General features: G+C 49.5%; 1 protein-coding gene across 4 annotated transcripts; it reads right to left on the bottom strand.

The window, feature by feature from the left end:
* Positions 1–820: 820 nt before the first annotated feature.
* PLEKHF1 (pleckstrin homology and FYVE domain containing 1) lies at positions 821–9611 on the bottom strand. 4 transcript variants are annotated; one of them, XM_041458814.1, is made up of 2 exons: positions 9507–9611; positions 821–3020 (listed from the first exon to the last, which is right to left on the bottom strand). In XM_041458814.1, the coding sequence occupies exon 2, from the start codon at positions 3006–3008 to the stop codon at positions 2187–2189; it is 822 nt and encodes a 273-aa protein (XP_041314748.1). In that variant the 5' UTR covers positions 3009–3020; positions 9507–9611; the 3' UTR covers positions 821–2186. The 4 variants fall into 4 exon arrangements, with proteins under 4 accessions (XP_041314748.1, XP_041314750.1, XP_041314751.1 ...); XM_041458816.1 differs by having other exon boundaries at positions 821–3023; positions 9506–9576; XM_041458817.1 differs by lacking the exon at positions 9507–9611 and adding an exon at positions 9346–9488.
* Positions 9612–13542: the final 3931 nt, after the last annotated feature.

The following is a 13542-nucleotide window of genomic DNA, read 5'->3' as shown; positions in this document are numbered from 1 at the left end:
GAAGAAGAGGCTGGGTTGTTTTTGGTGGTTCAGTTTTTCTGATTTTTTTTTCCCTGCTGTGATTGAGAAAAGCTTTTGCTCACCAAGAAGGCATTCTTTAGAGGCGTGCCTGTCCCTCACTGGAGCATAAAAGCAGTTCATAGGTCTTTTGGGGCTGGCTAGGCAAGACCTTCAAACACACAAAGTAAGCTGATCTCTAACTGAACTAAGCATTAGGTTCCAAACTGCAGTACATTTCTGATTGGATGCAGACTCAGCAGCTGGGCTATTTTTGGCTCGTGAACCACTCTAATGGCTGTTTATTTTTAAGGTCATTTTCTGTTTGCATAGCATGTACACCCTTCTGGTGGGTGGGAGGCATTGTAAAAACAATCACTGCTGTGCAGAGTTAGGAACTGAGTCTGGAGAGGGATGGAAAAAACAGAACTCAGTGTACTTATTGCTTTAAAGCCCAAAAACATCTGCTTAGGTCATAAGGTTTGCTGGCCCACTCTGAGCTGTGTCCCCACCGGAAAGATACTGTTCCAGTTAATACAGACTACTGCAGGGATTGCAGGAGACTTGGGGAAAGCCTGTCAGACAACAACATGATATAAATAGACAGGAAGCATCAGATTTGATGCCCTTACCTTCAATCAGTAAACAGAAACCAAAGCAGTCTCCCCACAGCTGAGCAGTCACCACTCGTGCTGGGCTGGCCAGGCCTGGATCCCATCTCCTGTTAAGACCCTTGTTCAATAATAACACGCTTTATTGTCCTGTTTTCCTGGCTCCTTCCTGTTGGCAGTATCTTTATTCACACACAGTCAAGTAATACAAATTCACTGGAACAGTAGCAGTTTATAAAAGAGTGTAAGAATAATTATCTTGAACTGAAATTAAAAAAAAACACATGGCCACCTGTCAAGCAATGCATTGCTGGTAACAGGTCGTGGTAAGGAAACATTTCACAACATTGGCAGTGTATTCCCAGCCATGTTGCTTTTCCAGACCGCAAAATACACAATACAAAAATACACTAAAGTAATAATGGAGTTTGTAGAAATGTCTGCTGCAAAACAATTGCTGTTGTCTGATTTCCTCTATATTTACTCCCATACTACATTATGATAGAGTACTTGAATAAACACAGTTTATTTCTAACTGAATTTGAACTTTAAAGTTGATCTCAAGTAAAGTCTTTGGCTCCCATCCTTGAAGTACATAAAGGACCTTAACTTTGGACTCGTGAGACTGATAAGGCAGGAGGTGAGCCCACAAGTGAGAATCTGATGCCCTGGGCAGCAGCCCAGGAGGGAAGGGGAAGTTGAAGTGCTGTACTTCACAGGATCTTAATTTGGGGCTTTTCCCTGGACTTTTACAGACTTTTAACAAGTCTTCCCTGGGCTGTCCTCTTACCTGATAGGCTTGAGATTTTCAAGTTTCTAGTAATCTGGTATAACTGCCTGTGTTTGAGGTCTGGGCTCTGCACTTAGTTGAGTGAGTGCAGTACCTCTCTCCCTCCATATTTCACTGCTCAGTGTCATTTTCCCTGTCCCTTTCCCCTCCCCTTCCTCCTCCTGGTCCGGTACCACTGGCATGGCCTCTTTCCATGTGAGAGAGCTGGATGCTCCAGTGCTCACACTGAGCCCCACACAAGCTCCCTGCATTCCAAGTACCATTCTCTTAGTGTTTCCAACCTTGAGAAGACAGGGAATCCAGTGCTGGCCATACCATGCAGGGATGAGCAGCTATTCTCTTAGGCTGGCAAGCTTGCAGTGAGAATCTCAGAATGCTCATGGAAAGTGACATCCAGAGTGGCCCTTGCTGTGAGGAACAAACTGTGAGCAGGCCAATATGTTCAGCTCTGGGATTTCTTTTCCTCCCAAGAGCCAATTTCAAAACATTTCAAACGAGAGATGTTTTAGCAGAGAGGAAGAATAAGGCACTGAAGGTGAGCTCATTTGGCCAAGACTGATCCACAGGGTGCTGCCCCAGTCCTCAATGCTCTTCACGGAGCTGTTCTCTCTGTGCTCAGATCGTATGAGACATTCTCCGAGGGGAAACCTTGTCACAGCTCTGACACCATACACGGGGCCAAGACCCACCTTCCCAGGCATGGCCTTCAGAGAAAACATCGAGGAGGACACGCTTTGGAGGCCAAAGTTGGCTTCCCAGTGCCTAAACACCACCACCTCCCAGGGAGGTCAGCTGTGGAAAGATGACCAGGATACCTGTGAGGTATAAAACTCTGTGTCTGCTGGCCACTGCTCAGCTTTCTCATCGTCAGACTTGTCGCTGTCATCGCCGCTGGAGGGCTCGTAGCCCTGCACGGCAGAGGGGATCGGCTCCGTCTGCCTCTGATCCACCTCTGCCTCCTTCTTCTTCTCTGCCAGCAGCTGCCTGTAGCACAGGTTGCAGACCCTCAGGGGCTTGGGGGACAGCCGGGGCATCAGGAACCTCTGCCTGGAGCAGTCGGCACACACGACGAAGCCGCACTTGCGGCAGTGGTGCCTGCGGGTGAGCGTGGAGAACTTGGTCTGCGTGCAGCGCATGCAGATGTCCGTGGCCTTGTCTGGGATCCAGGGAGCCGCGGGCTCCCTGCAGGGCTGCCGGCCCGTCTTGGTCAGCAGGTGCTTGATGCACTCCTCCAGGTGGCTGATCCACTCCTTCCTCTCCGTCAGGGAGGCTGCGGACACCACAAAGGACTTCTTGGAGGTTTTGATCATCCAGCGGTTCTTCATCTGCAAGGTGTCCGGCAGCGTCTCCAAAGTGACATCTTCAAGGGGGATGATGTGCTGGGAGTTGTACTTCCTCTTGTTGATGATGATGCTGCCGTAGACGAGGATGTCGTTGAAAAGGAAAAAGATGCGAGGCTTTGGCTTCTTGCGGCATTCTTTGGTTAAAATCCCTTCTCCCAGGAGCACCCTGCCCGGCAAGGCTAAGGGCTGCCCAGAAGCCCCAAAGCAGTTCTCCACAGCAGCGATGCGCTGGCTGTTGATCTCCGTGTTTGCAAGATGGTCCACCATGGCCAGCCCGCTCTGAAGAGAGGAAACAAAGAGGGAAGTGGTGAAACTGCAGACGTTGCACCAGGGTGAAGGTGAGCAGCCAGTGGGTGCACAGGGGAGATGCTCCTGATGCAGGCTGAGGCTACACGTGATCTTGTGAGCACTCCTCACTTGGGTTTGTTACCTTTCTAAATAAAATCTTCAAATTTTCTGACCCCATTTTGCAACAGCCCAGGCTGGACTGGGATGGTTCAATTTGCAGCAGTGGAAGCCCCTGAAGGCAGAGCCAGGTCTTCCTGGTTGTGCTTTTTACCAGTCTCCCTGTGTGCCCTTGGAAAAGAAAGCTGCTTGGTCTGCACCTGACTTTATGCAAATCCACAGATCTGCACAAAAGGGTCTTGAGAGCAAGGCTCCTGCTTCTGAGTGCACACCTGCTTTCTCAAGGATTGCTTACAGACACACACCCCCCACAGCTCCATTCTGGGCCAGAGCTGAGGTGGGAACAAAAGCAAACTCTGTGGTATCACTTGTTCCTGCTGGTCTTCCCTGCATGACAAAAAGGCTAAAAAAAAGAAATTTAGAAAGCCCCTATGATGTGAATAAAGCCACACAAGCCAAGCCTTTCCTCTGTTATCCCAGGATTGATGGTGCTTCCAAATTCAGGACACATCATTCTGAAAACAGTGAGCTCTGCTGAAGAGGAAGGGGAAGGGAGCACACTCATCTGTCCCACACCTCTGCACCCTCCTTCTCACACAGTCTGGGGGTTTGACATTGTGTTCTGGTTTTGTTCTAACAGGAAGCCCAGGTAAGGGCAGCCCTGAAGCGAAAGCAGCTGCTTGCTCTTGGCAGTCTGCAGTAAGGGAGGTGCTCCCTGGCAGTGGATTTCCTCCTTGCCCCTTGCAGGCTGGAGGGTGCTGCCCAAGGCCAGCTGGCCATGGGAATGTGAATCATTTCCTCCTGCAGGGAGGTACCTCAGCCACCACAAGGCACATTGATATAGTGTCCCCCTCGAGCCAGGTCTAATAAGCTCTCTGACACCTATATAACACCCAAGATAGCTCAGCTACTCTTGGAGGCATAAAAATCAATAGGATGGCTTCTGTGGTAGTGTTGGAAACAAAAAGGTTTAAAAAAAGGCAAAATAACAAGCAGAAAAACCGAGCCAGGTGCAAGAGATCTTGCTCCTGGTAATACACCTGACAAAAGCACTTAGTTTCTTTTGTTCTCTTCTTTTCCTACTAAATTGCCCTTGCTGGACTTTTTGGTTCCTGTCCAATTGGGTGTCCTTAAGTCTGAGGTGAAGTCCCCTGGTTCCTTTGAGGTGGCTTTTCCCTAATCGATGAGAGAAACTTCTGTGCTTCTTTCCTTTTTCGGGGGACAAAGGATAGTTTTGCCACTCTGTCAACAGGGGGCACATTGCTAAAGCACATCACTGGGCCGTGTGTTGTTAGCCTGGCTGCTGCTGATGGTGGATGGGAGCACTCATGCAGAGCTGCTCTCCACTGGTATCCCTGTGCTCCTTGCCCAGAGTCCCTGCTGCCAAGGAGGCTGGAGGGAAGGGGGAGAGCAGATAGGATTTTCAGAATTTCATGGTTTAGGAGTCAGATGCTGCTTGTGCTTACAGGATGTGTATGGGTCATTGATGACTTAGTCCTCCTTTGCAGGTGGGATTGTCTTGTGTCCCTGTCTGTTCACCTGCTGTTATTGAAACATTTGATGGACTTCTGGCCTGTCTAATCAATGGGGTGATGGTCTTTTTGCACACTGTTTGTGAAGTTGTATTAGTTCATTCCTTTGAGCTTGAGCCCTCTGGAATGAGATTATCTGTAACTCTGGGAGCAGAGTGTGTGGCTCTGCTGTCACTGAGCAGCACCCTCTGCCACCCTGAGCCACTGCTGGGTCATCAGCCTGCCAATGTGAAATACAAAGCTGTGTTTCGTGTCAGGTACATACAGGCAACGTGTGTATCTGTGATTGTGATATGTGTGGAAACCGACCATGGGACAGCTATAAAGATGAATTGAGATGAATAACTGAGGGAGTAAAGCATGGAAGAAGGCCTTTGAACCTATCCTTTGATCGCAATTAACTTTTATAAGTCTTATGTTGATTTAGGAGCATTTGGATTAGAGCTTTAAGGATGTTGCTGTTTGACAGGAACGTTTGCTTGTAGCTATGCCTTAAAGAGTTTTTTTGAAACTCTTTTGAAGTATAATTTTAGAATATTGCTTGTAGTAAGGATCTTTGAAACTATAGCTTTAGAATATATAAAAGGAAACATGCTTATCTCGACGCCTTAACAAAACAGTGAAAAGCAGCTTGAGAAAGGAAGATGAACATCAACTCAGAGATTGATAGTTTCGACCAAGGGAAGCTGGACATCACTGTTATGAGATTTATAGTCCTTGCAATTAAAAGGTGGACCAACATCGGGAATCTGGAATTCACCAGCTGGGAGACTTCTTTCTTCTTTCGGAAGCTGGAGCCCACCATCTGGGGATACTCCTTTCTGGGATACATCCTGAGAAAAACTAAATCACAATAGTGTAGAGAGTAGTGATGTAAAAATTTGGAATAGAAACTGCTGAGAAAGCTTATGACTACCCATATAATACCTATAAACCTCAACTATAGGCGTGCAGTCAGAGGGAAACCTTCCCCCACTGTACCCATCCTGCTGCCAAGGAGGCTGGAGAGAAGTGGAGGATGGCAATATACCTGTTCTGTGTGTGTGTGACATTCTACCCTTGCCCCTCACCCCCAGTCACCCCATTGCTGTGCTGGAAGGAAACCACAGAGCTGCTGCAGAAGGCTGCTGCACACCCTGCTCCTCTCAGCTGACCCATCTGCAGACAGACTGGGCAATTCCTCTGAGTTCCCAGAGCTTCCTTCCCTAGGCTGAAAAGGCACAAGGCCAAGACACAGGTTTAGCCATGGCAGACCTAAATGGAGTGACTCAGCTTGCAGGAACAGCTTTCTCTGAGAGGCACTGAGTGGTGAGTGCTCCTGGAGAGCTGCCTTGCTCAGGTCCCCCTCGAGCTGCAGGGAAGGATGGGAATCCTCAGAGCCTCAAAGCCCTGGAGGGCACTGGATGGAGCTGGGCTCTGTTGGGCACATCTACTCATGTGGGTGGGCACTTCACATTTACTGAGTGCTCTGGCGCAGAGGGGGATCCAGGGGCTGCCTCCAGCAGCAGAGGCTGAAAGCACTCCCCAGCCAACCTGCCATGGCACAGACGTGCAGCAGCTGGGCCAAGGATCTGCTCCTTGTCATCAGAGAGGAGAGAGCCTCCATTCCCAGAGTGGCTCCATCAGCCTGAGTGGATCTCTGCAAGGAGAGGAGATGTCCTGCTGCAATAAGCACCATGTGCTTTTACCCTCTCCCTCTTAAATGCACAAATGAGGCTAAAGAGCAAACAGGCAGGGCAAACTGTTGTCCACAACTGTGCACCAAACTCCCTGAACAGGGTTACCCAGACTCCCACCTACCCTGGCATGTGGTCTCTCCTCAAATCCCTGGCTGAGGAGTTTCTGTGTGAAAGAACAAGATGAGCACAAAAACAATAAAGGAAAAACTCGAATTACAGCTTGGGATCCTTGGTGTGCAAAGACTGTGAATGCAAGAATATACTGGCAAGAACTTTTGGCACCAGCAACACCAAATGGGATAAAAGCCAAAGCAGTCCCACCAGTTTCCCTTCCCTCATGTTTCTGGGCTATGGAGCTCTTAGCCTACCTCTTTTATGTAGTTTAGAAGCATAGCCCAACCTCTCAAGAACTTATGGTACTTGACATGACTCTGTTTCTAGGGATATCTGCACACCAGATTCCAGTGGAAACTAAAATATTTTTTCAAATATAAAGACCTTGCCTGCACAGAGCCAGGAAACCCGAGCTCCTTTTCAAAGAGGAGTGTAAGCTCTGCTGCTGTGAAAGCTTCAGCTGCTGCACCGACCTGGGCCCCTACACAGAAAGCTCTTGGACTTACTACATGGAGCAAAAGCAGAAGGGCTGGACACAATCCTGTAGTGTGAAAAAAACTGAAGGTGAGCTCTCATTACACATCAGACTTCTACCTGCAGGTATGTCCTTACTCATCCACCCTCTGGTTTGCTACCTAGTTAAAATACCACGAGTTAACCTAAGAAAAGCCAACAAAGTCGTGGGAAAAATCTCCTGCTGTCACTAAAATTGTTGGTTGCTCTAGCCCAGGGTATTTCTTGAAGGAGTTTTTGTGGGATGCAAAAGCAGAATGTTTTCCTCCCATCTCTCTCCTCCCTCAGGCATAAGTGACTGGAGAACAGCACATAGACATAATAAAAAGTAAAAAAAAAAAAGTAGGACTGGGACTTAAGAGTGCCTACCTTTAGGTTTGGACAACTCACTCTATCCCTCTGTGTTATCCCTGTTCAGGTGGGGGGGAGCAACAGCCATCTGGGGATCTGACTCATCACATCCCACCACAAGCCAGATCCATCCTGCCCTGAGTTCCACACAGTGCTTGGCTTGACTGACCACATAAAACCCAATTTCATGTTAATACTGTGACTCACTGCAAATAATCCACAGTTCGGTTTTGGAATGCAAGCCCTTTGTGAATCTGGTAAATAAAGATTGCTGCTGAGTGTTACTATGGTCTCCTTTCCTGGGAGATGAGAGCCTCTCCCTTTGGAACAAAGTGAGGGTATGAAGTCTAATCCAGTTTATTCATTTTGGTAAATATTTTTTTTCCTGTTTGCTTAAGTTTGCTGTGTCAGGTCAGCATGGTCACAGTGCTTATTAGCAAGTGCTACATATGCCCATGTACCACATGCAGCAGCAGCAGTTCACCCAGCTGAAATTAGGGTGGTCAGATGTGCTTTTCTGGCACACTGCTTTTCACAAAAGTTTCTGGCATGGCAAATTCTGGGGTTGTTTTTTTTCATCAAGATCTGCTGGTTCTGCATGTGATCAAGTACTATACAGTGAATATGACTGATGTTCAAAGAAAAAAAAAAACACATCTTGGCACTCCCCTCCAGAAGTAAGCACGCCACAACACTTAACAATGAGGGCTTGTTCACTTGTGATTATAAACAGCCATGTTGGTGCCTGCCAGGCACAGCATTTCAACTTCAGCTCGCGGGTCAGCAAGTCTGGGGTATGTTTTTCAAGTCTGTATGTACCTAAGGCTTAGGTGTACCGATGCAGAGAGCTGTTCTACCTGATCCCTCTGCTCCTGCCATCAGGCAGAACTGACAGCCCTGGTGTCCACTGCATACCTCATGCATACCACACATGGGATGGTCCATGACACCCAGATCTGACTGCTGAGGGCTGCCAGCAGAAAATGCCCCGAGCCGCATCTCTCTGCAGCTTTCCCTGACTCCCTCTTTCTGCTTTGCTCTGAGAAATCTCTCCTGGAGTTAGGGCTGGCATAAGCTCTTGCTCACCAAGGACAGCAAGTAAGATGCAGCTGCCTGAGCAGGCATTTAGAGGAAGAAGAACAAAGTTCCTCTCCTTTTCCTGCCTGAAGGCATTTCAGCTTGCTTCTCCCTCTTTCCCGGCATGCTGTAAGCGCTGGAGCAAGGAGAGCAGGCTCTGGTAACCCCCTTCCTGCCATGCTTACAAGGAACCCAATTCAGCACACGTACATTTTGGGACTGGCTGTCACATCGGGCCTTTAAGAATGTCACAGTCCCAGTGGGACAGGGACTGACTGAGCTGCCAAGCTTCTCGCCACGGCTGCTCAGCACAGGGCCAGAGCGAGGGGCCGGCGGGCAGCGGCTCTGAGCTCAGACCGATGCTGCCCAACCCAGCTGCTGGCAGCCTGAGCTCCGTTGTGGCTCTCGCAAGTGCCAGCCAAGCTCAGAGGCGCCCAAGCAGCAGAGCAAGGGAAGGAAGGAAGGGAGGGAGGAAGGGGGAAAACCACGAAACTCAAGGCAGAGCCTTACCCCGTCCGTCCCCCGCTCCCTGTCCCGCACTCATCCCGAGGCACTCCGGCCGCACCTCCCGCTCCGCCGCTCTCCGGACTCGTGACCAGCGACACACTCGGGCTGGCTGCCGAGGGGAACCACCGAGGGAAGGGACAATTGTCCCTCCCTGTCGCTTCCAGCGCCCGGGAGCTCACGTGCCCCTTTGGAACAGGCGCACGGCCCAAGCGGGGTCCCGCTTACAGCTCCACAGCGGGAGCGCGTCCGGGGTTTGTTACACGGGCAAAGTTGGCAACTCAAAGAGTCCCTCTAAAAAACCCAGCACGCCCTCCCCCAAAAAACCAGCACACCCGCCCCTCCGGAGCGGCTCTCGGGCCGCAGGCTGCGCACACACCGGGGGACCCCGGGATGAGCGGCACACACCGGGGGACGGGCAGCACATACCGGGGAACCCCGAGACGGGCAGCGCACACCGCGGGACTCCGGGACGGGCAGCGCACACCGCGGGACCCCGGGCCGAGCCCGGCGGCGCGCACGCCCCCCAACCCCGCCGCTCTGTCCCCCGCTAAGGCCCGGCAGCGGAAAACCCCCGGCTCGCCCCGTACCTGCCGGCCGGCCCCGGCTGCGCTCCCGCGGGCCGCGTCGGGCTCCGCTCTGCTCCGCTGCAGGGCCGGGCCCGCTGCCGCTCCCCGCCCACCGCCACCGCCGCCAATGGGAGCCCCGGGGCCGGGCCGGGCTGCGATCGCCTCACGGCTGCCTGTGAGTGGGACTGCCTGTGCCCCACGGCTGCCTGTGCCCCACGTCTGTGTGCCCCACGGCTGCGTGTCCCCGGGGGACTGTGTGTGTGTCCCATAGCTGTGTGTGCCTCACGGCTGTGTGCCCCACGGCTGCGTGTCCCAGTGGCTGCCTGTGCCCTGCTGACATGCCCCAGCCCCCTGCGCACTCTCCCTTGGCCCCACAAGCCTAACTCAGTGCATTTAGTTTGCTGGCGGTTTTAAGTTTCAAGTTTCATCACCCCTAATCACAGTATATTCCATCGAGCAGAAAGGTATACATGGATGACAGTGTATAAAGTACTCTAGTGTTTTATAGTTAAGAAGAGGGATATAAATAGAACTACGCATTACGCTGGTCCAAAATAGAAACCAGACCTCCTCCCAAGCTTTAGATCACAGCTCCTAACCACTTTTGTGGTTACAGTTACACATATCTATGTAGAGAACAAGCTATTAACACTGGGACTGGCGGTGCAGGGAAATGTTTTGCACTCGTGACGGCGCCAGGAGGGTGCTGGGGCTTGGGCAGAGGCTGTGAGTGCCCCTCGGCACTGCTGAAGGTGCTGCAGGGCAGCCGAGCTCTGGCCCTTGCCGGGTGCAGGCACACAGCCCCAGGCCTGTGCTGATCTATAATTCAGGTGCTTGCTCACTTTCTGTAATAGCTTTTCTATTTTTAATGGGAAGTGATGGACCTGTCAAGGTATAAGAAATATTTTTTTTCCCAGGTTTTCATTTTCTTTGGTAATAATAATGTGGGCTGGGAAGCTCATGGTGCACTTTAGAGCTAAAGTGCTTGGCAATCATGGGAGTTTCCTCAAGACCTTATTTCTTTACACTTTGTGTTTGTGTCAGACAAGCAGACAAATGAGGACACAGACTAAGTTCAGTGCGTAGCAGAGGGAGGATTGCAGAGAGGGCCATCAGGTCATGGACAAACCCCTGAAAACCTGGGAGAAAGCTGAGCACAGAGGGGAGGCTGCTGGGCTGAACTGATCCAGGTTATCACTATATATATAGTGATTTTTATATATATATATATATCTCAGGGCTTTAGTGTGGGGTCTTTCCAGTCCTCCTCCCTTTTCTGTGGGACTGAGTGGTCTGCCCTTGCAGACTGGTTCTCATACCTGGGAGCTGGTTTTTGTTGAGCTGGAGTGCCAGCTGTGTCCTGGCTGCCTTGGGAGTAGTTTGCTAACTCTGGGGAGATCTGCCCACCTTAGGAATTCATTCTCTACAGAATACTGGGGTTTTTTTATTAACAAGATCTAACTGTAAATATCTGTAAACTATAAATAGACAAAGCATTGAACTAAATATGCCAGAGTTTGTCTTAGCTGTCAGACTAATTCAGATCTAACCAGCCATAGATTATTACTCTGAAACTGTTTTTCTTCCTCCTGTATGCTAAAATTATTCTGAATTTGCTCTCATGTTATGCTAATCATAGTCTTTATTACTGAGATTTAATACTTTAATTTATTTTTCTTGTTTCTCAGTATGCTCACCTGGACAAAACATCAGCCAAACACAGCATTGGGTTGGCCAAACCGCCTGGGATTTGAAGGTTTTTTTTTGTTCCTCTTCAGTCAGAAGTGGAGGTGTGCTCAGGCAACTGCTGCACGAGGCAAGGGAAGCCCTGAGATAAACTCTGTGTTAGAGTCAGTATTAAGCAGTTGCAGTTGAGAGCTGACTTGCTGTTGGTATTTTGTTTGTTTGTTTTGGAAGCTCTTACCCACTTGCCTGAATTCCTTACTGAGATACAAACTGGGAGTTTCACCAGTAATCTTAAGAGTTATTTGATAGGCAGGCTCAGGAGCTCTGTTTTTCCTGGCTGTAAACCCAAACATTTGTGGGACCACTTGAAAAAGCTGCAGCCCAAATTGCCAGCTTTGAATGCAACTAGAGCAAGGTGAAGAGACTTTATCTAATTGCCTCTGGCATTTTCTCCAAAGCCACTTGTTTCTCAGTAGCAGAAATATCTTGCCCAATTGGGATGCAATAATTTCAAAGCAAGTAAAGGAAACTGCAGCTGCTCAGCTGAGTCAGCCAAAGGTAAGCTCTGCAGGGGAGAAAATGTTTTTTTATTATCTTCTAGTGGCAAAATTACTACAACAGCCTGCAGGAAAAGATTAGATTATAATAGTAACAAAAACATCTGTTAAATTCTCAGCTCTGTGTATGTTTAGTGCATGTTTGGAAAAGAAGAAAAAACAACCCAGGCATTTGATAAAATTCTTTTGAATAAAACTCAATATTTAGATTCAGTTTGGGATGTTAGGAACCCACTGTGATCACAGGATAGACAGTGGTTTTAACTAATTGACTACATGGGGCATTTAATCAGTGGACAAGACAGCTTTTAGCAATGGAGATTTTACTGAATTGAGCTTAGCATACTGTCACCTAATGAAGGAATAAGACAATTTGTGTTCATCATCCAGGTGACCTGTAGGGATGAGTGACCTCTGTCCTGAGTGAGAGTGTGGGGGGTGAATGTTTGTCTGATCTGGCTCCTGGGGGATTCAGCTAATCAGCCTCTTCAGGAATGTGTGTCTTGCCATGATTGATTTGCATCTCTGAAGCCCTACCAGCTCCATCTGCCTGCTTTAGAAATGAGTTGTTCCAAGTGTGACAGTGCAGAAGTCACATCCATGCTCAGCTCTGTCAGTACAGGCTGGAACAGAGTGCCAGTTTCCAAATTCTCACTGGTCCACGTGCCTTGAGGCTGCTGCCCAGCAAAGCTGTGTCAGAGGCTGCTCGTGCCTCAGGGCATCTCTCAGCCCTGGTGCAGGAAATTACCCACTTCTTGAGTGCTCTGGGAGCCTGGCTGCAAAGTGATTGTCCAAGTGATGAAAGTATTCCTGAAAGCAACCTTTGCTTGCTCCTCTGCCTTTTGCATAAAGCAATGCTCAGTCAATGAGCTTTTGTTTTTACAGAGGCACTGCTGTGCTTTGTGTACGTGCAGCACTTTATCCTCGGGATCTTGAAGTGCAGCATAAATTCTAATAACTGTGAGGGTTTGTAGCCTTCTCACGGAGAGTTCCACTCTTGGGGAGGTTCATTTGGTCACAGGGTGCTTGCTCACTGGCACAGAGCAGTGGGTTATTTGCTATTGTCCTCAGCGGCAGCGGGCTCTGGCTCAGAGTGAATCACCCGGAGCTGAGGAACATCCCCCAGAGCTCCTGACTCACAGCCCATGTGCCTCACCACAGGGCCGTGTCCCAGCTCACCAACCTGTGACCCTTACAAAAGCTCCTGTGTGCAAGGACAACAAAACCTCTCACATTTGCAGATTCTAAAGTTACAAGTTTGTCTTGGTGTTTGCTGCACCCTTCCCTGCTCAGACCTCAGCCCTGCTCCATGAGTACAGTGCTGTAGAGTTGGAACTTCAGTCTTGAATCACCAATAATGATCAGTAATTTCTCAGTGGATCGAGTGGCTTGGTCGTGATGAGTCTCCAGGCTGCACCCAAGAACTGCCCAGTGCAGGGACTCACAGGAGGGGAAGCTCAGAAGTCTGAGCTCTCCTGGGGAGCAGGATGGGTGAGCACACACCGATGAACGAGCAGGAGCCCTGACATGCTGCAGCCCCTCTTCTGAGTAGTGTTCCCAGTAGTGGGAACAGGCTGGAGCTGAAACACAAAAGGTGAAGGTGAGGAAAAGCTGAGGTAAGAGAACATAAAAGTGTCAGGCCTGTGAGAAGGTGCAGGTGTTCTGTGCAGAGAGGGATGTAATATTAGAACAAAATGTATGAAATTAATGTGGGAAAAAAGAGGTGTGTCCAGAAAAGTTACTGAATGCATTTTTCAGCATGCTGTGAGAGGGTGCTGCCCCTTCTGAGCTCAGCTTTCCTTCCAGAAGGCACC

This window comes from Pyrgilauda ruficollis, unplaced genomic scaffold (assembly GCF_017590135.1).
Source record: "Pyrgilauda ruficollis isolate IOZ18807 unplaced genomic scaffold, ASM1759013v1 scaffold13, whole genome shotgun sequence".
Taxonomy (NCBI): domain Eukaryota; kingdom Metazoa; phylum Chordata; class Aves; order Passeriformes; family Passeridae; genus Pyrgilauda; species Pyrgilauda ruficollis.
Note: the sequence above shows the minus strand (reverse complement) of the source record. Positions and strands in the feature narration are given on the sequence as shown.

Bases quoted from the DNA above. Each gene is read 5' to 3' on its own strand.
- PLEKHF1 (XM_041458814.1), bottom strand. From the start codon at position 3,008: ATGGTGGACCATCTTGCAAACACGGAGATCAACAGCCAGCGCATCGCT.